The 22589-nt window shown below is 39.9% G+C and overlaps 1 protein-coding gene across 10 annotated transcripts in view; it reads left to right on the top strand.

The window, feature by feature from the left end:
- PTPRM (protein tyrosine phosphatase receptor type M) overlaps nucleotides 1-22589 on the top strand; it is a 982826-nt gene that overhangs the window by 912187 nt on the left and 48050 nt on the right. For all 10 annotated transcript variants that reach the window (XM_077492471.1, XM_077492470.1, XM_077492475.1 and 7 more), the window contains 4 exons: nucleotides 3286-3402; nucleotides 16457-16611; nucleotides 18271-18406; nucleotides 22304-22453. In XM_077492471.1, coding sequence (XP_077348597.1) covers nucleotides 3286-3402; nucleotides 16457-16611; nucleotides 18271-18406; nucleotides 22304-22453 — 558 coding nt within the window. The remainder of the gene's footprint in view (nucleotides 1-3285; nucleotides 3403-16456; nucleotides 16612-18270; nucleotides 18407-22303; nucleotides 22454-22589) is intronic.

Genomic DNA, 22589 nt, shown 5'->3' with positions numbered 1-22589 from the left:
ATGCCTGTGTAATTCTCTTCTCTACAGCTGCTCCAGTGCTTGTAAAATAAAGAAACATACTGTATATTAATTACTTTGATGCTCCTTATTTTAGGTCCCTGTTCAGTACAGTGTGTGTGTTTTACTAAAATTATAATGCTAAATACATTCTTTCCAGAGCCCTGCTGTGCAGACACATGACCTCCCCCTGCTAGCTTGCATTCATCACAGGGGAATCTCAGCCCCTCCCACTGTGCTCTCTTAGATCAGGAAGGAAAGCAGAGGGAGGTCACATGACAGGACAGCAGGGCTCTGCAAAGAAGGTAATAAATAAATGTGATTTTACAACCAATTTAAGTGAAAAAAAAAGAAAAAACTGTTAATTCTGCCAAAAACCTGCTGAGCCAAACTTCCTGTACACTCTGTCTCTGCTGCAGTGTTATCAGTTAGCGTTGCTCCCTGTCCTCTGTGTGGACTTCAGAACATCTTCCCCCATGTTATAAAAATGAGCAACGGAGGTGGTGTCCTGTAGTCATAAAATGCTTGCTGTTAAAGGTTAAGGAAAAATAGCCTAGAGAGAAAAAATTAAAAGCAAACTCAGCCACCACATCTAAGAAATGAGAAGCTGTAAAATATTGTTTTTTGTTCTTGAATTTAGATGCCCTTTATTAAAAACAAAGAAATATATAAAAAGAGCTGGAACTCACATAACCCAGTCATATTTTATTGTAATTCCTCAAACCAGAAGAAAGGTCAAACTTTCTCCACTTTGTGAAGTTAACAAAGCTTTTAACTAAGGATGTTGTCCTGCTAACAAATGAAATCAGTAAATGCTAGTATACTACCAAAACATTAAAGCAATATGGACATCACTTCATAGTGGCCTTTACAACAGCAGTACATTTTGTATACAGGCTTTTTGGAGTCATTTCATTTATTTATAATGGTATGGGAATTGATCAGGCTGATAGAACCATTTTGGTACAGGTAGTGGATGTATAAAAATGACAGGTAAATGACAACTTTTATGTAGCAGTTTCACTGGGCGCATTTTGTCTGAGCTGGTCCATTCTCTTAAATATACAGAGCCATTTTTCTGATAGTGAATAGTTAGAAATCGTACATTCACCATTTAAGCCATTCTTACCTGATTGCAGGATGTGCACATTTAAAGTACTCACCCACCAGCAGACTCTACATTGTCCTGCTGAGGTCTGATCCTGCTTTTCTGACGTGTGGCCATCCAGGAACTTCTTTTTATTTTCTACACTGCGCAGAGCCAGCACCTGAGTGTCTCATTAGGGATATACGTTTGTGGTGTGTCTGAGAGGCTGGAGCGGTAATCCCTTTTTTGTTTTTAATGCCGCGTACACACGACCAGTTTTCCCATCGGAATAAACTCCGAAGGTTTTTCCGACAGAGTTCCGCTGAAACTGTCATGCGTACACACAATCACACCAAAATCCGATTGTTAAGAAAGCGGTGACATACAACACGTACATCGGGACTAGAAAAAGGAAGTTCAATAGTCAATAGCCAATAGCTTCCGTCTCATAACTTGCTTTAGAGCATGCATCGTTTTTGGTCCATCGGAACAGCATACAGATGAGTGGTTTTCCCAATAGGAATTGGTTTCGTCGGAAATATTTTAAATGTTTATGTTCTATTTCTAGGTCATCAGAATTTTCATTAAAAAAAAGTCAGATGAGGCATAAACATGATTGGAATATATGATGAAAAGCTTCGGTCTGACTTTTTCTGTCGGACATTCCGCTTGTGTGTATGCGGCATAAGGGTTTTCTTTAACCTCCCTGGCGGTATTCCCGAGCCTGGCTCGGGGTGGAATTTCAGTACCATTAGCGGTAACCCCAAGCCAGACTCGGGATTGCATCGCAGAATACAGGGAAAGTTACTTACCTTGTCCCCTGGATCCTGCGATGTCTCCCTGCTGTGTGTGCGAGCTGTCTCCTCGCTCGATTCAAACAGTGCCGAGTTCCACCAGGCTCCATTCCCTGTGAGCGTTGCGACGCATAGGGGGACGGAGAATGGCGCCAAATTCAAAAAATTTAAAACACAGTACATATACAGTACACTGTAATCTTACAGATTACAGTAATGTATAAAAAAAATTACACATCCCCTTTATCCCTAGTGGTCTGCTAGAAAACAGCAACAATAAATTAGAATTACTTGCAGAATTGATCGATAATGATTTGTGGGGAAATTCGTCATCAAACACTAAATCTAATGACAGCGATAATTCTGCAATTAAGCAAATTTCAGTGTCTTTGATGTGATTACATTATTGAATAATTTTTATTATTATTTATTATAATTATTTATAGTTATTTATTATATTATAATTTATGATCAAGTTTTCAAAATTTATTATACCCGGGATGTCTATTAGACTCTGGTTTGGACAGATTTAAGTGAGTTATTCCTAAAGCCGCGTACACACGGGCGGACTGTATGGCCTACTTAGTCCGTCGAAACACATTTCAGCGGACAGTCCGCTCGTGTGTGGGCTTCAGCTGACTTTTTCAGCGTGCAGTCTGGCGTAATAAGTATTTCGGATTTTTCGAAATTCTGTCCGTCATACTTTGGTTTCAGCGGACAATCCGCTCGTGAGTAGGCTAGTTCGACGGACTAAGAATGGCGCATGCTCAGAAAGGATTTACACGGCGGAAGGGTGCATTGCTGTGTATTGGACTTCCTATTTCTAGTCCCGTCGTGCGTGCTGTACACGTCATCGCGCAAGCTTTCGACGGACTGTTTGTGCATCCGTGTGTGGTCTAGTCCGTTCATTCGAAAGTATGACGGACTGTCTGTCGGATTGTATGACGGACTAATTAGCCATACAGTCCGCCCGTGTGTACGGGGCTTAAGAATTACAGGCCTACAATATAAAACGCCAAATTCCCATGCAAAATAATTGTATTGCTTTCAGCACCTAAAATCCGAAATAATCATACCGCCAGGGAGGTTAAATATAAAAAATAAACCTAAATGATATGAGATGTTTGGAAAAAAACAATATCATTGAGCACAACATGTTCTTCTACCACGGATCTGATGAATCAATATCAACCAAGTTTTATTTAACGTTTTACTGTTTCATTAAGAAAACCTGATTTTAAGGACTTTGTGCAGATTTGTTACTTTGTGTTAAGTGCTCTCTTTAATAATCAATGAACTTCCTCTTTACATAGGATTGACAAAGTCACTTCTCATTAAAGCTTTGCAAATTGGGTAGTTTATAAGAATGTATAATTCATTTTCCATTTTTTCCCAATATACTTCCAGGTGAAGTGCTGCAAATACTGGCCAGATGATACCGAGATATATAAAGACATTAAAGTGACATTAATTGAAACAGAGCTACTTGCTGAATATGTAATAAGAACATTTGCAGTGGAAAAGGTATGTGTTTATGTTAACATTGTTTACTGGGTTTACTCTTAGAAATGTAGAAAAGGCATCGCTATAGACAAACTCTGATCAAAAGTGTTTAAAAAAGTGTTAGAAAGGTAAATCAAATGCTGACTTCTTATATTGCTTATGCCCTTGGTTGGTGAAATGTGTGTCAGAATTCTAGGGACATCCAAATGTTTTCACTAATTCTAAGCAAAATGTTGGGGTCCAGCTCATCTGATCATAATCATTATCAGTAATTACCAAATAAATGAGGATTCAGCTACAAAAGAGTCACTTCAGTTATAGCAATAGAACAGGGGTGAAAAAAACAAACATTTCTGCATTCAGTCTCTAAGACATATATTAGCCTGTTGACTCATACACAGCACCAGTGGTCAGCTATACTTGATATATCCATAACCAGCTATAGTGTAGCTGGTTATGGAGGCAGTAGATATCCATATTTATTACATACAGTATCTCACAAAAGTGAGTCATCCCCTTGCATTTTTGTAAATATATTATTATTATTTATTTTCATGTGACAACACTGAAGAAATTACACTTTTCTACAATGTAAAGTAGTAACTGTACAGCTTGTATAACAGTATTAATTTGCTGTCCCCTCAAAATAACTCAAAACACAGCCATTAATGTATAAACTGCTGGCAAAAAAAGTGAGTACACCCCTAAGTGAAAATGTCCAAATTGGGCCCAAAGTGTCAATATTTTGTGTGGCCACCATTATTTTCCAGCACTGCCTTAACCCTCTTGGGCATGGAGTTCACAGATTTCCACTGGAGTCCTCTTCCACTCCTCCATGATGACATCACAAAGCTGGTGGATGTTAGAGACCTCCACCTTCCATTTGAGGATGCCTCAAAGATGCAAAGATGCCCTTCTAAATGTTTTTTTTCTTTGTTTTCTTTGTCTGAATTTCTCACTTCCTGTTCCTCCTCAGTAAGCTGTTCAGTAAGCTGTTCTGGCTGACTAAACACCGCTCGGATGATGGTGTGAAGTCTACTGAGGAGAAACGGGAAGTGAGAAATTCAGACAAGGAAAAAAAACATTTAGAAGGGAAATCGATGGAAAAGGTAAGTGAACCAACAATGCACTAGCTTACAGGAACCTATTTAGAAAATAAAAAACAAAGCTCTACAACCCCTTTGATAGGGTTTTGGTCTGGAGACATGCTTGGCCAGTCCATCACCTTTACCCACAGCTTCTTTAGCAAGGCAGTAGTCGTCTTGGAGGTATGTTTGGGGGTCGTTATTATGTTGGAATCCTGCCCTGCGGGCCAGTCTCGGAGGGGAGGGGGATCATGCTCTGCTTCAGTCACGTCACCGTACATGTTGCCATTCATGGTTTCCTCAATGAACTGTAGCTCCCCAGTGTCGACAGCACTCATGCAGCCCCAGACCATGACACTCCCACCACCATGCTTCACTGTAGGCAAGACACACTTGTCTTTGTACAGGCATACCCCACTTTTAAGTACACAATGGGGTTTATTTACTAAAGCTGGAAAGTGAAAAATCAGGCTCACTTCTGCACAGAAACCAATGAGCTTCCAACCCCAGCTTGTTCAATGATTTCGCACTTTCCAGCTTTAGTAAATAAACCTCAAAAGTGGGGTATGCCTGTACTCCTCACATGGTTGCTGCCACACATGCTTGACACCATCTGAACTGAATACGTTTATCTTGGTCTCATTAGGCCACGAGACTTCCAGTAATCCAAGTCCTTAGTCTGCTTGCCTTCAGCAAACTGTTTGCGGGCTTTTTTGTGCATCATCGTTAAAAGAGGCTTCCTTCTGGGATGACAGCCACGCAGACCAATTTGATGCAGTGTGCTGCGTATGGTCTGAGTACTGACAGGCTGACCCCCCACCCCTTAAACATCTGTAGCAATACTGGCAGCACTCATGCGTCTGTTTCCCAAAGACAACCTCTGGATATGACGTTGAGCACGAGCACTCAACTTCTTTGGTCGACCATGTTCTGAGTGGAATCTATCCTGTTAAACCGCTGTATGGTCTTTGCCACCATGCTGCAGCTCAGTTTCAGGGTCTTGGCAATCTTCTTATAGCCTATGCCATCTTTATGTAGAGAAACAATTATTTTTTCAGATATTCAGAGAGTTCTTTGCCATGAGGTGCCATGTTGAACTTCCAGTGACTAGTATGAGAGAGTGAGAGTGCTAACACCAAATTTAACACACCTGCTCCCCATTCACATCTGAGACCTTGTAACACTAACGAGTCACGTGACATCGGGGAGGGAAAATGGCTAATTTAGCCCAATTTGGACATTTTCACTTATGGGTGTACTCACTTTTGTTGCCAGCGATTTAGACATTAATGGCTGTGTGTTGAGTCATTTTGAGGGGACAACAAATGTACACTGTTATACAAGCTGTACACTCACTACTTTACATTGTAGCAAAGTGTCATTTCTTCAGTGTTGTCACATGAAAAGATATAATAAAATATTTTCAAAAATGTGAGGGGTGCACTCACTTTTGTGAGATACTGTAACTACATTGATAATCTGTGTGTTTCCAGGCATTGGGTTCAGCACTTACAATTTGGATGCTGCAACCACCCACCCCAAGCAGAAGAGAAGCTCTGTGCTGGTTCCTATTAAGGTGAAGAAGCAACAACACTTCCTATACGTACCACCTAAGAGCTTCTCCTCTAGTAGAATTAGGTTGCTGGAGCATATGAGGTCTATACAGGAATCCTAATGCCCTGTTAGACACCTTAATACTTTAGCCCAATCCTAATCCCTTTGTATATTTTGCCAGGTCTAAGGAGAAGTGATTATACAAACCACTGAAGCACCAACTCACAGTCCCTAGATCACACATATTATACAGTATGTACTGTATAAATACTTATACATTTACTTTCTCAAACAATATGTGCAGACATAGCCAAGTAGCCTTGTTCAACCTACTTCTTACTGTTTTTCAGCCTGGCTTTTGGTAGGTTAAACTATGGTGAATTATATATTGTCAATCAATGTATAGAGATGTCAAGATGTTATTGTAGGCAAAAAGGCCGGTATAAAGTGGTGGATGAATTTCAAATATAGCATTGATATTGCTTAGTGAGCAACGGGTCTATTTATAAATTATACAGCAATTTGGGCTTGTGACATACATCTTTTTATAATAGGGTGAATGTGCACCAGACAAATGTAGACAGCAGGTGAATGTCACTTTTAAAGTCAGCAGTAAATACAGCTTTTAACCCAGCATGCAAAATGTAAAGCTTGTGCCCTCCATGCTTCTGAAACTGTGCTTTTAAATGTATGTCATGTATTTTTGGAATTTTAAAATTAAAATAAATGTATTTCTGCCTCTCCAAGATATACCCAGACCAACACACTAGAAATCCCAGCTGATTTGCCAATGCCAAGGGGGTATTGAGCATGTTAATACCAGTGCACATACCCTACAGCATTGAGGGTGCTTTGAAAAGGGTTTACTACCAATGGGGTACCTCTCCCAAATCAATAGTGTCTGGTGCTGCCCAGCACTGGGCTTTTTAGAACGTCCCTGTGCCCAGGAGAGGAGGTCAGTAATGGGTGCTTATGTGCTCCAATAAGAACGTGAAGGTGATCATCCCCCTCCCAGGTGAATTGGTTTTAGGGGTCCTTTGACACCCCTGGTGGTTTAAAACAGACAGACAGGGAACGGTTCAAATTATGTATTTATATGAAAAATGATGTACAGGCATACCCCACTTTTAAGTATGTTTTACACAATGTGGTTTATTTACTAAAGCTAGAGAGCGGCAAAATTAAGCTCCCTTCTGCATAGAAACCAATGAGCTTCCAGGTTAACCAAAGCTTAATTGAACAAGCTGGGGTTAGAGGCTCATTGGTTTCTATGCAGAAGTGAGCCTGATTTTGCACTCTCTAGCTTTAGTAAATAAACCCCATAGTGTACTTAAAAGTGGGGTATGCCTGTATAGTAGTTCCATATTACAGCGTTGTACAGTATTTGGAAAAGTACAAAAAGGAGGCTAATGTAATTAACACTTTATGCTTACCTCCAATTGTCCTTTTTTTATCTATATTGTCACCATTTAATACTCTAGAACTGGTCATTGTGAATAATTATCTGCAAGGTCCAGGGACAAATCATTATCCACAGTTCCTAACTCCATACTGCTTTTTTGCTATAAGGTCAGAGATTTATATAGAAAAGGTATCACAAATTGCTGAACAGGCTGTTTTTAAAGTGCTTGTCGACATCACTCTTAACGTGAACTTTGGAGTTTTTGGAGAGCTTTTTTTGTGATTGGCAAAAGCAATTTTGAAGTAGAGAAAGTCCTTTCTGATAAAGAAAGTGTTTCCTGATTGCAAAAGCATCCTGATCATTTTTTTAACTTAATACCAAATGTGTTTTTTTTATTTATTTTTTTACTTGGATGTCTCAGCATGTGTTTTTTTTTCTCTTTTGTCGTGACCATTATCATTCCATTTTTCATTTATCACAAGTTGTCCTGACAACCCATAGTTTCTATACATTGTTTTAATCTATAAATAAAACTGAACTCCAGGCAAACTGCTATACAGTATACACAGTTGAAATATTTAGACGAGAGCTGTTTTACCTGCTAAAAGATTTGTATTTCTGTCTATCCAGTTCTAAAAATGTACATCTGCCTGGCAGGGAAGAAGATCTGAGTTTACTCTGCTGGAAGCCAAAGTGGATTTTTCTTTTTCATTTCAGATAGCGTGAAAGAATTAGAAGTCCACTCAGGTGTTTACTGCTGTCCTGGGTTCTGTTAGGCCTCTTTTACATTTTTGGTTGGGTGGTGGTAAAGACACGTGGTTTAGCTGTGTTTTTATGGCCCCTAACTGCTCCTGTATCAAACACAGCAGATGGGGTGTACACATACTGGGACATGATAAAAATGATCCCTGTCACAGTTGGAGGGAAATGTGGCCCGGGGAACCCTCAGTGTGGGTTTTTTTAATGGTTAAGGCAGTCGGGGAGGAGGAAACATTATGCCTCCTCACCTCCTGTCAAATGCCTTCTGAAGAGTCATCCACTGCAGTTCACTCTGCAGAAGGCACCAAAAGTGTAAATGTGTCCTTTGAGAGATGTACTGTCACTTCCTGCTGATGACTTCTCATGTCAGGAAGTGGGGGAAAATCTGCACCAGGGACACGTAAATAAATAAAAAATATATGACTCTGAGTTCTGGCCTTATCCTACTCAGCCACAATGTTATTTTTAATTCTATCCATGTTGTTGTTGGTGAGTTATCCTCAATTCCTGTCTGGTAAAATGTTGGTAGCAAGACAGGAATTCAGAAGAAATCTATCTAATGGAGCTCCTGATAACCATAAAAACCTGTCAGGGGTTGTAACCTTTGTCCACTGTAAAAAAAAAAAAAAAAAGGCAAAACGTTTAGCTGGACATACACTTTTTAGAAACACTTCTTGGCCTTGTCCTTCTCTAAGTCTGTTACAGTAAAAGGAGACGCAAAAGACGGGTGAGCTTATTTTCTCTACTATCAGCATGTTTTCTTTATACCTATACATTGCAGCATAATTGAGAAACTACTTGTGCTGCTTCTCACAGACCCAGTCTGAGCTCTGCTTCATAATGGACTGCTAGAGAATGATACCAAGTCAAACATAGGTACTAACTGCTTGCATTACAGCAACTAAGAAATCCAAAGAACAGCTCCCTGCAATTGAACACTGTGAATACTTACCTCTCTGGTGACTGTTGAACACCTGTGTCTCCTGCTGCCCATTGTGGTTCCTTCCCTCCTCCCCTACATCACTACAAGACTCAGCAATGACAGTGGCTGATGGGAGTAACCACAGCATGAGCCACTTGACATTCCGAGAAGAGTCAAATGTGGAACATTTTACTGAAGGCTGCAAGGCTGTGAGATTTATTTACTAAAGCTGGGGAGTGCAAAATCAGGCTCACTTCTGCACAGAAACCAATCAGCTTCTAACCCCAGCTTGTTCAATCCAGCTTTGCCAATGAAACCTGGAAGCTGATTGGCTTCTATGTAGAAGTGAGCCTAAAGCCTCATACACACGATCGGACTTTGAAAAACGTTCCAGTGGATTTTTGTACAAAGGGCATCGGCCATGAACTTGTATTGCATACACACGGCAGGACTTTTTCAGCCAACTTTCACCAAATCACGTGCTTTTTCTGCTCTTTACCGCCACCTTTGGTCAACTTCTGTATTATTGTCTGATCTTTTGCATTGGTTCTGAGCATGCGTGTTTGTACTTTTTACAAGGCCTATGGTTTTCTGTACACTCAATCGGACTTTGCTCCATCGGACTTTTGTTGCCAGAAAGTTTGTACATTTGCACAGCCAACAAAAGTCCGATATAAACCAAAAAAGTTTGTCCGATGGAGCGTACACACAGCCGGATGTTGCCTTAAAACAGCTAATTTGCATGTTTGTTGTCAAAAAGTCAGATTGTGTTTATGGGCCTTAATTTTGCACTCTCCAGCATGACAGAGGTGTTCAGACTTGCTGTTCACCTCAGAAGTAGACATTCACAGTCTTCTGTTGCAGGGAGCTCTTTAAAATTGTTGAGGGAAACTACAGAGTTCTTTATAAAAAATATACATTTATTGGTGTATTATTGAATATAGAACTGCATTATTTGTTTCTTATCCCCTTCACGCTGACCATACGTAAATTTGTGTTCATGGCTTGAAGAGGTTATACTGGAGTGATGCCTGCCGCGGGCAGTTAGCTCTTTAGTGATAACAAATATGGCTTAAAGCCCCTCGGCTGTTATCCTAATGGAGCGGGAGGGGACGTCCTCCTTCCACCTCCAGCCGCTCTTCCTGGGCCTCCTGTCCCATCGGGAGACCTGAGCCACCAGCCAGCGTGTCCGCTGGCTAGACTGAGACCCAAACAAAGCCGGATTTGACTCTGTTCGGGTATTTGACATAAAATCCAGTTTACTCGGCTGCCAATGGCGTTGATTTAAAAAAAAAAAAGTCATAATTCACAATCACCAATTTTGGCGATCTGAATACTTTTAAATGCAAAGGAGGGATTTTGGGTCTTTTAGACCCCCGATCCCTCCATAAAGGGTACCTGTCACTTCCTATTACTGTCACAAGGGATGTTTACATATCTTGTGACAGCAATAAAAGTGATCAGAATTTTTTTTTTTTAAGGGGCAATGTAAAAATAAAAATAAAAAAAATAAGAAAAAATAAATAAAAAAATGCAAAGCAGCTCCATCCCCATGTGATCGCACAGCAAAGAAAACACATACGTAAGTCAGACCCGCAAATGTAAATGGTGTTCAAATCACACACGTGAGGTATTGCCATGATCGTCAGAGTGAGAGCAATAGTTCTATTAAAAGACCTCCTCTGTAACTCTAACCTGATAACCGTTAATTTTTTTTAAAGCATCCCCTATGGACCCTATGGAGATTTTTAGGTACCGTAGTTTGTCGTCATTTCACGAGTGTGAGCAATCTCAAAGTATGTCATGTTAGGTATCTACACTGAGCAAAATTATAAATGCAACACTTTTTTGTTTGCCCCTATTTATCGCGAGCTGAACTTAAAGATCTGTGACTTTTTTTATGTACACAAAATACCAATTTCTCTAAAATATTGTTCACAAATATGTCTAAATCTGCATTAGTGAGCACTTCTCCTTTGCTGAGATAATCCATCTACCTCATAGGTCTGGCATATCCAGATGCTGATTAGACAGCATGATTATTGCACAGGTGTGCCTTAGGCTGGCCACAATAAAAGGCCACTATAAAATGTGCAGTTTTACTGTATTGGAGGTCTGAAAACCAGTCTGTATCTGGTGTGACCACCATTTGCCTCATGCAGTGTAGCACATCTCCTTCGCATAAAGTTGATCAGGTTGTTGCTTGCGGACTTTAAAATGTTGGTCCATTCCTCTTCAATGGCTGTGCGAAGTTGCTGGATATTGGCAGGAACTGGAACACACTGTCGTATACACCAATCCAGAGCATCCCAAACATGTTCAATGGGTGCAGTGTCCAGTGAGTAAGCTGGCATGGTATGCAAGAACTGGGATGTTTTCAACTTCAAGGAATTGCGTACAGATTCTTGCAACATGGGGCCGTGCATTATCATGCTGCAACATGAGGTGATGGTCCTGGATGAATGGCACAACAATGGGCCTCAGGATCTCCTCACAGTTTCTCTGTGCATTCAAAATGCCATCAATAAAATGCACTGGTGTACGTTGTCCATAGCGTAGGCCTGCCCATACCATTCGCCACTCGATCCACAACATTTTCATCAGCAACCTGCTCACCCACACAACGCTATACATGCTGTCTGCCATATTCCCTGTACAGTGAAAACCGGGATTAATCCATGAAGAGCACACCTTTCCAAACTGCCAGGCGCCATCGAATGTGAGCATTTGCCCACTCAAGTCGCTTACGACGAACTGCAGTCAGATCAAGACCCAGATGAGGACAACGTTCATGCAGACGAGCTTCCCTGAGATGGTTTCTGACAGTTTGTGCAGAAATTCTTTGGTTATGCAAACTGATTGTTGCAGCAGCTGTCCGGGTGGCTGGTCTCAGATGATCTTTGAGGTGAAGATGCTAGATGTGGAGGTCCTGGGCTGGTCCTGGGCTGGTCCATGGTCTGCAGTTGTGAGACCGGTTGGATGTACTGCCAAATTCTTTGAAACACCTTTGGAGACAGCTTATGGTAGAGAAATTAACATTCAGTTCAAAGGCAACAGCTCTGGTGTACATTCCTGCAGTCAGCATGCCAATTGCATGCTCCCTCAAAACTTGTGACATCTGTGGCATTGTGCTGTGTGACAGAACTGCACATTTCAGAGTGGCCTTTTATTGTGGCCAGCCTAAGGCATACCTGTGCAATAATCATGCTGTCTAATCAGCATCTTGGTATGCCACACCTGTGAGGTAGATTGATTATTTCGGCAGAGGAAAAGTGCTCACTAACACAGATTTAGACAGATTTGTGAACAATATTTGAGAGAAATTGGCCTTTTGTGTACATAGAAAAAGTCATAGATCTTTAAAGTTCAGCTCATGATAAAGAGAGGCAAACACAAAAGTGTTACATTTATAATTTTGCTCAGTGTATTTACTCGGAGTAACATCAGCTTTCACATTATATAAAAAAATTGGGATACATTTACTGTTTATTTTTTTTTAATTCATGAAAGTATCTTTTTTCCCCAAAAATTGCCTTTGAAAGACCGCTGCACAAATGCAGTGTTTGCAAATATTGCAACGATTGACATTTTATTCGCTAGCGTCTGTGCTAAAAATATATAATTTTTGGGGATTCATTTTTTAGCAAATAATAAGGATTTTAACTTGTAAGCAACAAATGTCTGAAATAGGCTTAGGCATGAAAGGGTTATATATCTGCCTGGAGTTTAGCTTTAATATATAATATTCAGTATCCCAGACCACCCAGCACTCCCATACTCCAAATTCTCTTTTACTTTTTTTTATTTTCATGTTAGCGTGCAATCAGTGTGAACTAAAATTCAAAGCAGCATCCAAACCCTGTGAAGTTTGCAAATTGCACTGAATGGCATATGTCTGCGTTGATGAGAAAAGTGTGAAGACCTCCAGTTGGAGATGCTTCTTATTAAATCTCATGTAGACTCGATTCATCTGCTGAACAGATGGAGTTCCATTCAATCCCATTAGAAATGGTAGCACTGTATTAAAATGTCTTAGTTATTGAGATTTATGATCGTCACTACAATATTATCTCTCTGGCAGAGTATTGCTAGAACTGGGGTGAATTTAGTTCATATCTAAAATATGTTTCTGTTTTTAGATGGAAAATAGTTTTATTTCTTTTCCTGGTGATTTATCTCATATCAAATATTAAACATTAGAATTTACAGATTATGAAGATATTTTTATAGTCATTAAACAGTAACACATGATTAACCGGTACAGCTCTCACACCTGTACACCCCCTATGGATCAGAAACATGTTTACCATTCTGCTTTGGCCCAGTGTTATTGAGTAATAACTTTGTCATTATTTAAGATAACGAAGCAATGCATATATATGGTATTTCGTTAGAAAAAAAACAAGGCTTTCTTTTGACTATATTTTCTTACAATACTATTTTATTTCTTATGCAATTCAAAGATAGAAAAGTTTACAAAACTAAAAATAATGCACCTTTTGTCTTCTTTAATCAGTGTTAGTTTTAAAAAAAAAAAGATATGAAAATAAATGGCCCTGCTTAAAATGTGAAAATGTTGATTCATTAACAAAGCATTGCAGTTATCTACAAAATGACAGTAACATTTTGATTCTGGTACAAAACATTGCACAATTATTTGCAAATTGAATAAAAGCCTGTTTTTTAATTGTGCACTTTTTTAATGCCACGTTTAAAAAAAATTTTTGAAACAAAATTGTTAACCACTTGCCGCTCGCTATATAGCAAAATGACGGCGGGAAAGTGGTTTCAATATCCTGACTGGACATCATAAGACGTCCAGCATGAAATCAACCAGCTGCGCATCCCTGAGGGCACTCATTGCAGCGATTGTTGTTGCGGTGTGTCAGTCTGACACACTGCAATACTGATCTAGGTAAAGAGTCTCTGACAGAGACTCTTTGCCACGTGATCAGCCGTGTCCAATCACGGCTGATCACAGTGTAAACAGGAAGGGCCGTTGATGGGCTTTTCCTCACTCTCGTCTGTCAGATGCGATTATAGGAGAGCCGCTGCTCCTCTGACGGGGGGGTCTGTGCTGATTGATTATCAGCACAGCCCCCTGAGGATGCCCACACTGGACCACTGGGGATGCCACTAGGACCACCAGGGATGTTACCAGCAGGTATGCCACCCTAGACCACCAGTTATGCAAATCAGTGCCCACAATGGATGCCAATCAGTACCCACAATGGGCATCACTGATTGGCAGGCATTATTGTTTGGCACTGATTGGCATCCATCCAATCAATAAGTGTACATCAGTGCCACTTATTAGTGCCCATCTGTGCCACCTATTAGTGCCCATCCATCCCGCCTATCAGTGCCCATCTGTGCTGCCTATCAGTGCCCAATCCGTGCCGCCTATCAGTGCCACCTATCAGTGCTGCCTATCAGTGACCCATAATTGCCGCATATTAGTTCCCATCATCAGTGCCCATCAGTGCCACCTCATCAGTGCCACCTCATTGGTGCCACCTCATCGGTGCCCATCAGTGCCGCCTTATCAGTACCCATCAGAGCAGCCCCATCAGTACAAGAGAAAACTTATTTATTTACAAAGTTTTGTTACAGAAACAAAAAAAACATATTTTTTTCAAAATGTTTGGTCTATTTTTATTTGTTTATCAAAAAATAAAAATCCCAGAGGCGATCAAATACCACCAAAAGAAAGCTCTATTTGTGGGAACAAAATTATAAAAATTTTGTTTGGGTACAGTGTTGTATGACCGCGCAATTCATTCAAAGTGCGACAGCGCTGAAAGCTAAAAATTGGTCTGGGCAGGAAGGTGTATAAATGCCCGGTATTGAAGTGGTTAAATATGAAAAAAAGTTTCAATATAAAATGGTTAGAAAAATAGAATAAAATTATAGAAAAAATCATCAGTAAAATAATTGTTAGGGGTGAAGGCAAATAAAGAGAAAATTAGGGCTGATTAGATTAAACTAAGAATTAAACATGGGTAGGAATTTAAAAAAGGAACACATATTTTATTTTGTCAGGTTGTTTTAACTGTCATTGTATCCTGATCAAAGCTCATCCCCTTAATCTGCAGATAATTGACACAAAGTAGATAAAAAATAAACAATGTTACCTCTCTCTAGCTCACATCTGAACAATGTTTATAGACATTGTGTCAGTGCTCTTTTTTTTCACAGCAGCAGCTACTACAGTTGCTGTATTTTTCACAGCAACACCCAGATGTCATTACATACAATAAACTAGAAATATAATGTATGCTTAAAAGGGAATGGATACAGTTTTATTGGCAAATATGCTAGATGATCATAAAAGGATTTTGCAAACAGGTCAGGAAAGGTACGACTGCAGTAAAGCCATGTTCACTAATGTCTGGGGAAAATTCCCTTAAAAAGTGAGCCTATTTGGCATTGCACTGCTGCTTTATTGAGGCTATGTGGATTAGGAAACCAGCCCCACTGAACGTTAAAACTCATAGAAGAAACCTACACTTAAATAGCCATACTACCCTGCTGACATGAGTCCAGCAATCATGGCCAGCTTAGGCCGCGTACACACGGGCGGACTGTCTGTCCAACTTAGTCCGCTGAAACGTGTTTCAGCGGACAGTCCGCTCGTGTGTGGGCTTCAGCGGACTTTTTCAGCGGACAGTCTGGCGGACTAAGTCTTTCGGAATTTCCGTAATATTGTCCGTCCAACTTTGGTTTTAGCGGACAGTCCGCTCGTGAGTAGGCAAGTTGGACGGACTAAGTATGACGCATGCCCAGAAAGGATTTACACGGCCGAAGGTTGCATTGCAGTGTATTGGACGACGTATTTCTAGTCCCGTCGTACGTGCTGTACACGTCATCGCGCAAGCTTTCAACGGACTGTCTGTTCATCGTGTGTGGTCAAGTCCGTTCATTCAAAAGTAGGACGGACTGTCTGTCGGATTGTCTGACGGACTTAGTTGGCCAGACAGTCCGCCCGTGTGTACGCGGCTTTACTCTTCGGCTCTGGAGGCCTACTTTAATGTTAGTTCACTCCAGTCATTATTCTAGTGCAGAACATGACATTAAACAAAAAAAGCAACAAAGGCATTTTATTAACTATCTGTACCTAGACATAGTAAGTGTTATGGAGAGATGCCTGTTTAATTCAATCCACATGTTGGATTGACAGGAGTAGCCAGATGCCTCTGTATATATGTATAGCACCAGATTATAACAGGTTTGTGATTTCTTCCTGTGCAGAGATAAATGAGCCATTACATAAAATAGAGTATAGTATAATATAGTATTGCTACAGAGCTGTTAAATTCACACTTTATTATTTTTATTATTTCTACTTGACAGAGGGGTATACATGAAATACGGGAAATTCGCCAGTTTCACTTCACAGGTTGGCCAGACCATGGTGTGCCATACCATGCAACAGGGCTTCTGGGATTTGTACGGCAAGTTAAAGCAAAGAGTCCACCAAATGCCGGACCACTGGTAATACACTGCAGGTAAAATAAGCTATCCTTGTATATAGTATGAAAGGAGATGCAGGTGGTTATGTAGAAATGAAAGCACAAGTGATTCCTGCCCCTTAAGTTAGGAAATTCCACGTCCACGCTAGTATTGATATATTATGGCCTTTTATGCAACCCAATTTAACTAACATTTACCGAAAAATGGAAATTACATATCAGCTGCTAATTACATGTCCATGGTAAGCAGCTTGTTTGTCAGTACTAATGTGTTTAACCTGGCAATGCCCACTTAATCTGTGGTTACAAAAGTAATCGAAAGGCTGACAGTCTGCCCATATATGTCCCAGTCCTATGTATTTATGGTAGGTGCTAATACACCAAGAAGTATGCCCTGTACACACGGTCTGACTTTCCTAAGATCGCATTGGCATAAAATCTGATCGTGTTTGGGCTCCTTCAGACTTTTCCCGTCGGAATTTCCGACACACGAAGTTGGAGAGCTGGATCTAAAATTTTCTGACAACAAAATCCAATCTTTAAATTCCAATCGTGTGTAGACAATTCCGATGGACAAAGTGCCACTCATGCTCAGAATAAATTACGAGACGAAAGCTATTGGCTACTGGTCCAGTTATAGTCCTGTCGTACGTGTTTGACGTGACCGCGTTCAGAACAATCGGATTTTCCAACAACTTTGTGCGACCGTGTGTATGCTAGACAAGTTTGAGGCAAAATCCGTTGGTAAAAATCGGACGTATTTTGTCGTCGGAAAGTCTGACCACGTGTACAGGGCATTAGTTGAAGGTTTAGTATAGCCTACAAGCATTACTACCTTAATTTGTATTATTCCTAAAGCAGGGCAGAGATATAGGGAGATCATGTATGTATACAAGTCAATACTGAATTAAGGTTATATCCCAGTGATGGCGAACCTTGGCACCCCAGATGTTTTGGAACTACATTTCCCATGATGCTCAAATACACTGCAGAGTGCATGAGAATCATGGGAAATGTAGTTCAAAAACATCTGGGGTGCCAAGGTTCGCCATCACTGTTATATCCACTAGTATGGCAATGCTATTTATACAAAAAACACATCTGTATGCCCCAGAATTTCTTCCATTATAAATGAATCAGTATTTTTTAAGGTGCCCATGGATCGGTCAGATGCTCAAGTGGGAGGGTACAATATGTATGTATGGGTTCCACACAGGTTCATGTTTAGGATATAGTAAAAGACAGGAGCAAAGCATTTATTGTAGATAATCCTTGCACAAGTTTGTTGAAGAGAAAACAACAGCATCAGAGAAGATTCCTCTAACATTTCTGATCGCTTTCTTCCTTGACATCTGTCAGAATGGACTGTCAGCAGCTGCACATAGACATGAGATCATCATCTCATGTCTATGGACACTTTAATGTTGTCTTTCTTACACTACAAATACAGCAATCATGACAACAATGCGATGACAGGTGTCAGATGTTACACTCCTCTTCTATGCTATCAGCCGTAATATTTGCTAGGTGGGTATTATATAATGAAGTCTAAATTATTTTAGTTCCTTGAGTATTATAGAATAACCCCTATCAATATTTTTATTTTATTTTTTGTTATATCAGAAAAGTGGTGATTTTCATGACTTTATTACTGCTTTGGAATTAAGTAATGATGTGTTTGTGTTATTATTTCAGTGCTGGAGCTGGCAGAACAGGCTGCTTTATTGTCATAGACATCATGCTGGATATGGCAGAAAGGGAAGGAGTTGTAGATATCTACAACTGTGTAAGGGAACTTCGCTCTCGTAGAGTGAATATGGTTCAAACAGAGGTAATTGCAATAGTAAATAGAAGGCTTGTTTTTTATGCGACTAACCAGAATGTGCTGTAACATTAGTCATAATATAATTAGTAAGAATTAATACAAGAACGTTGGGGGTGATTTAAATAAAATGTTCGAACTCTTGCCCTTTGTGACAAATCAGATGTTTATGTTGAGCAAGAAATCCATGTAAGCTCTAGGCCATGGACAGGCAACTAGTAGCCCCCCACCTGTTGTGGAACTACATTTCCCATGAGCCATTGCAAGGCTGGCAATTACAATTACTCCCAGGGGCATGATGGGACTTGTAGTTTTGCAACAGCTGAAGGGCCCCAGGTTGCCTACCCCTGCTCTAGGCTTTATAAATCTGCCTCACTGTCTTCAAAAATATGCAGGTATGTATGAAAGAAACTGGCAGATGAAAGAGGTGTTGTCTGCAACATCCATGTCATTTTTATAATGTAAACAGTGAAAATGATCTTGCGATAAGCAACATGTCCGCCCTTTAGTTTTCTTTTTCTAACACATAAGGCCATTAATTTAAAGTCCACATATACTCAGTGACCTTCTATTAAGTAAACCTGCTCAAAAACACAAACAGCTAGCCAGCGGACTATGTGGCCACAACTTAATAAATAAAGCATGCAGACATATTTAAGAGGTTCACTTGTTTTTGGCCAAACATCAGAATACGGAATATGCATGATATAAGCAACTTCGTGAAAGGATTGTTGGTGCATCTTAGAAATTCTGGCCTATTGCAAGTGGCAGTTCTTTGGGTAAAACACTTTGTAAATGAGAGACTTCAGAGAAGGATAACCATACTTGTTTCCCATCAAGTTGCTGACCTACTGGACTAGACTTGTTCAAGAAGCTCACAATTGCTTAAAATGGAACTACAGGCATACCCCACTTTTATGTATGCAATGGGGTTTATTTACTAAAGCTGGAAAGTGCAAAATCAGGCTCACTTCTGTATAGAAACCAATGAGCTTCCAGGTTTTATTACCAAAGCTTAATTGAACAAGCTGGGGTTAGAAGCTCATTGGTTTCTATGCAGAAGTAAACCTGATTTTGCACTTTCCACCTTTAGTAAATAAACCCCATTGTGTACTTAAAAGTGGAGTATGCCTGTACATTGCATCTGAGCACCACAAACCAAAAACGTTATTTAATATTTTTTTTTTAATTTAAGGGCAACTCACTTATCCATCCATGTCTCTGTTTTTTTTTGTTAGTTTTTTTGCTGAAAAATCACTCCCTAGCATTTTTGGCCATGGCCATCTTCTGTAAAGGCAAATAATTCATGAAGCATTTACTTTGCGGAATCCATCTCCCCCTAGCTCAGGTATACATGCAGGAGGGTGTGCTTAGCTAAGAAAACCCCTGCTCCCCTCCTGAAGACTCCTGAGATGTATGACATCATTTGCCTAGGCCTGGAAATCAGGAAGTAACTGAAGAAATGAAAAACATGTTTAAAACAAGTAAATATGATATACTTTTCTACCTATTTACTAATTCTAGCAGCATAAAGGTTAAAAATAGTCAATGTTGATGGCGAGAGTAAAGTTCAGCTTTAAATAACTAATGTTTACAGCAGTGTTTCTCAACCCTTTTTCAACCAAGGCACCCTTTAAACGTATGCACAATCTCAAAGCACCCCATTCTAAAATATAAACAACTAAACTAATATTTTTACTAATCGTAGCAGCATCCACACATGTGGGCCACTCAACATTAGAGGTGATTTATTCCTCTACTTTCACAAACTGGTACTAAATGATATTCTAGCTTTTCTTTTCTCCCTCAGTTTTACTCCCTCACTACTAATGTGCTGACAGAGGGGAGAAGGGGTGGAGCAAACAAGGATGCTGTGCCATTGCCGATTGTCCTCCTAATCAATTATATCAGTTGGTAGGATGCCAGGGGTTGACCTGCACAGTGCAAAAGGTTTTTATGCTGCATAAAAAAAGAGGTCGGGACTTTAAATGATGCTGCATAATAAAAACCTGTTGCTGTGTGTAACAAAAAGCCAGGCTTGTCTACTTGTTGGCTTGTGGACAATTTTTGGCCAATTTTTAGGCATTTACCAAAGCACCCCTGAAGAACCCAGAAGGCACCCAGATTGAAAAAGGCTGCGTTTACAGCATTGATGTGCAGAAGGGCACATTTAACAGGACAGGCTGCAGCACTAGAAAATCAGAGAGAAATGTATTTCTGGTAGGTAAGAAAGGTGAAGAATGGGCCACATTGGGCACAGGTTTCCCAGAAGTTAAAAATGAAATTTGGCATACACAGCTTGAATCCATTAATCCTTCCAGTGAGCAATACAGGCTGGTAATGGCGGTACACTGGTGATGTCGGCATGGACCAGAGACCCTAATGAATATTTTCACTACTTTGCTTCACCCATCCCCCAATGTCATCAGTGTGTTAGCTGCCACTGGATAGCTATACATGTTAAAGTAGCCACTGAGTTTATATTGTATATCTAATTAAGATATTAAGATTTATTTTGATAAATCTTGTAAGAAGTGTGACAACTTAAGCCAAACCAATACACTTACCAAGGTTTGCTAGATTCACCCATTGGTATACAAACAATATACCACCTGTGTGGTTTCAACCGTTCTTTTTAAAGTCACAAGATAAAGACTTTTGCCATTAAAATGGATGTGAAAGGATCCATAAGTTTGTAAAAGGAACTATAACCCATTTCAACTAATCAAAATCATTCTTAATATTGTTTTTATAACCAGACTTCAATAACCTGAATTCTGATCTGAAAACCTGATTACTGAGTACCACTTCAAAGTAATAATAATCAGTAAGACTGCTGCTGTGTATTTTTGTTTCAGAATATAGGCAATAAGTCCAATGTTCCTTCGTTTAAGCTTTTATTAAGCTTTTATTAAGCTTTTAGGTTCATGCATCGGTTCTATTAAAAGAGAAGTATGTTTTTTTTATTTTTTTCAAGATTCATACTTTCCTAGGTAGATGCAGAATCAGTCCAATGCTGCATCCCCTGCGCCTCTAGCACTGAGAACCGAGCGATCGAACACCGCCCATCACTCGGCTCTCACAGCTCTGTGTGCAGAGAGCTGCTGTCAGTCACCACTGTCTGCTCTCCCCCTCCCCTTACTCACTGTTGCTCTAGGCTGTGGAGGGGGCGGAGGTGGCCAGCTCAGCCTCTCAGCGACTCGTGTGGTCGTGATGATGTGAAGCCTGGACTGACTTCTGCGACATAGGCAGGGAGCGGACTTCAGCTAAAAATGGGTCACAGGAGTGCAAAACGAACTGCACTCTTGTGATCCATAGGAGAAGTGCAGCCAAACGAGCTATGGCTGGACTTCTCCATTAAATATGTTTAGAAAACAAATGCAACCATCATTACAATCATTACAGCAGAGATACTTGATCTGTTCTGATATATTATTGGTGAAAATCTGCTATCTATAATGTTCAAGAGCTCCAAGTGCCTCATAATGACATTCAGTCTTACCAGAATATTGAGAGAAGGCTTCATACTGTACATTGAACATTTTTTTATTGGATGTATATGTATATCTTAGAGTCTTGGTCCAACTGTACCATTCTCCATTTTACTCAATTCCCATTAGCCTCTGTTACCAAGTGAGCTTATGTTTTAACATCCCTACTTGGTTAAAAATAAAATATTTTTTATGTATTACGAGAGTAATTATGAGAGTAATGGAAGTATGCAGAGAAACCCTCAAATATACACAAGGAGAACATGCAGATGCTGCTCTTGGTGGCAATCAAAAGGATCTCATGACTGCAAGACACCATTGTGCTGTTTTGTTCAACCATTGCCTTACTTCCTTTATAAACAAAATTTAGCTTTTCATGAAAATAATCACATTGTGCTCATATTTCTCCTTACAGGAACAGTATGTGTTCATCCATGATGCCATTTTAGAAGCCTGTCTATGTGGGGACACATCACTTTCAGCATCTCAAGTGAGATCTGTATATTATGAAATGAATAAAGTAGACCCACAGACAAACTCCAGTCAAATAAAAGAGGAATTTAGAGTAAGTTGGTTCCTTTAATAAATATTACTAGATGACTTGGTGTATTTCTTAAGCTCACATATTAGTATATAAAATGTAGCATATGTAACATTGCTTTACTTGCAGTAGAACAAAGAACATTTACCTGTTGTGGGTG

The sequence above is a fragment of the Lithobates pipiens genome, unplaced genomic scaffold (genome assembly GCF_037356315.1).
Source record: "Lithobates pipiens isolate NorthernLeopardFrog02 unplaced genomic scaffold, aLitPip1_a1.2 Scaffold_19, whole genome shotgun sequence".
Lineage (NCBI taxonomy): Eukaryota > Metazoa > Chordata > Amphibia > Anura > Ranidae > Lithobates > Lithobates pipiens.
The sequence above is the reverse complement of the archived record's forward strand: the minus strand, read 5'-3'. Positions and strand labels throughout refer to the sequence as shown.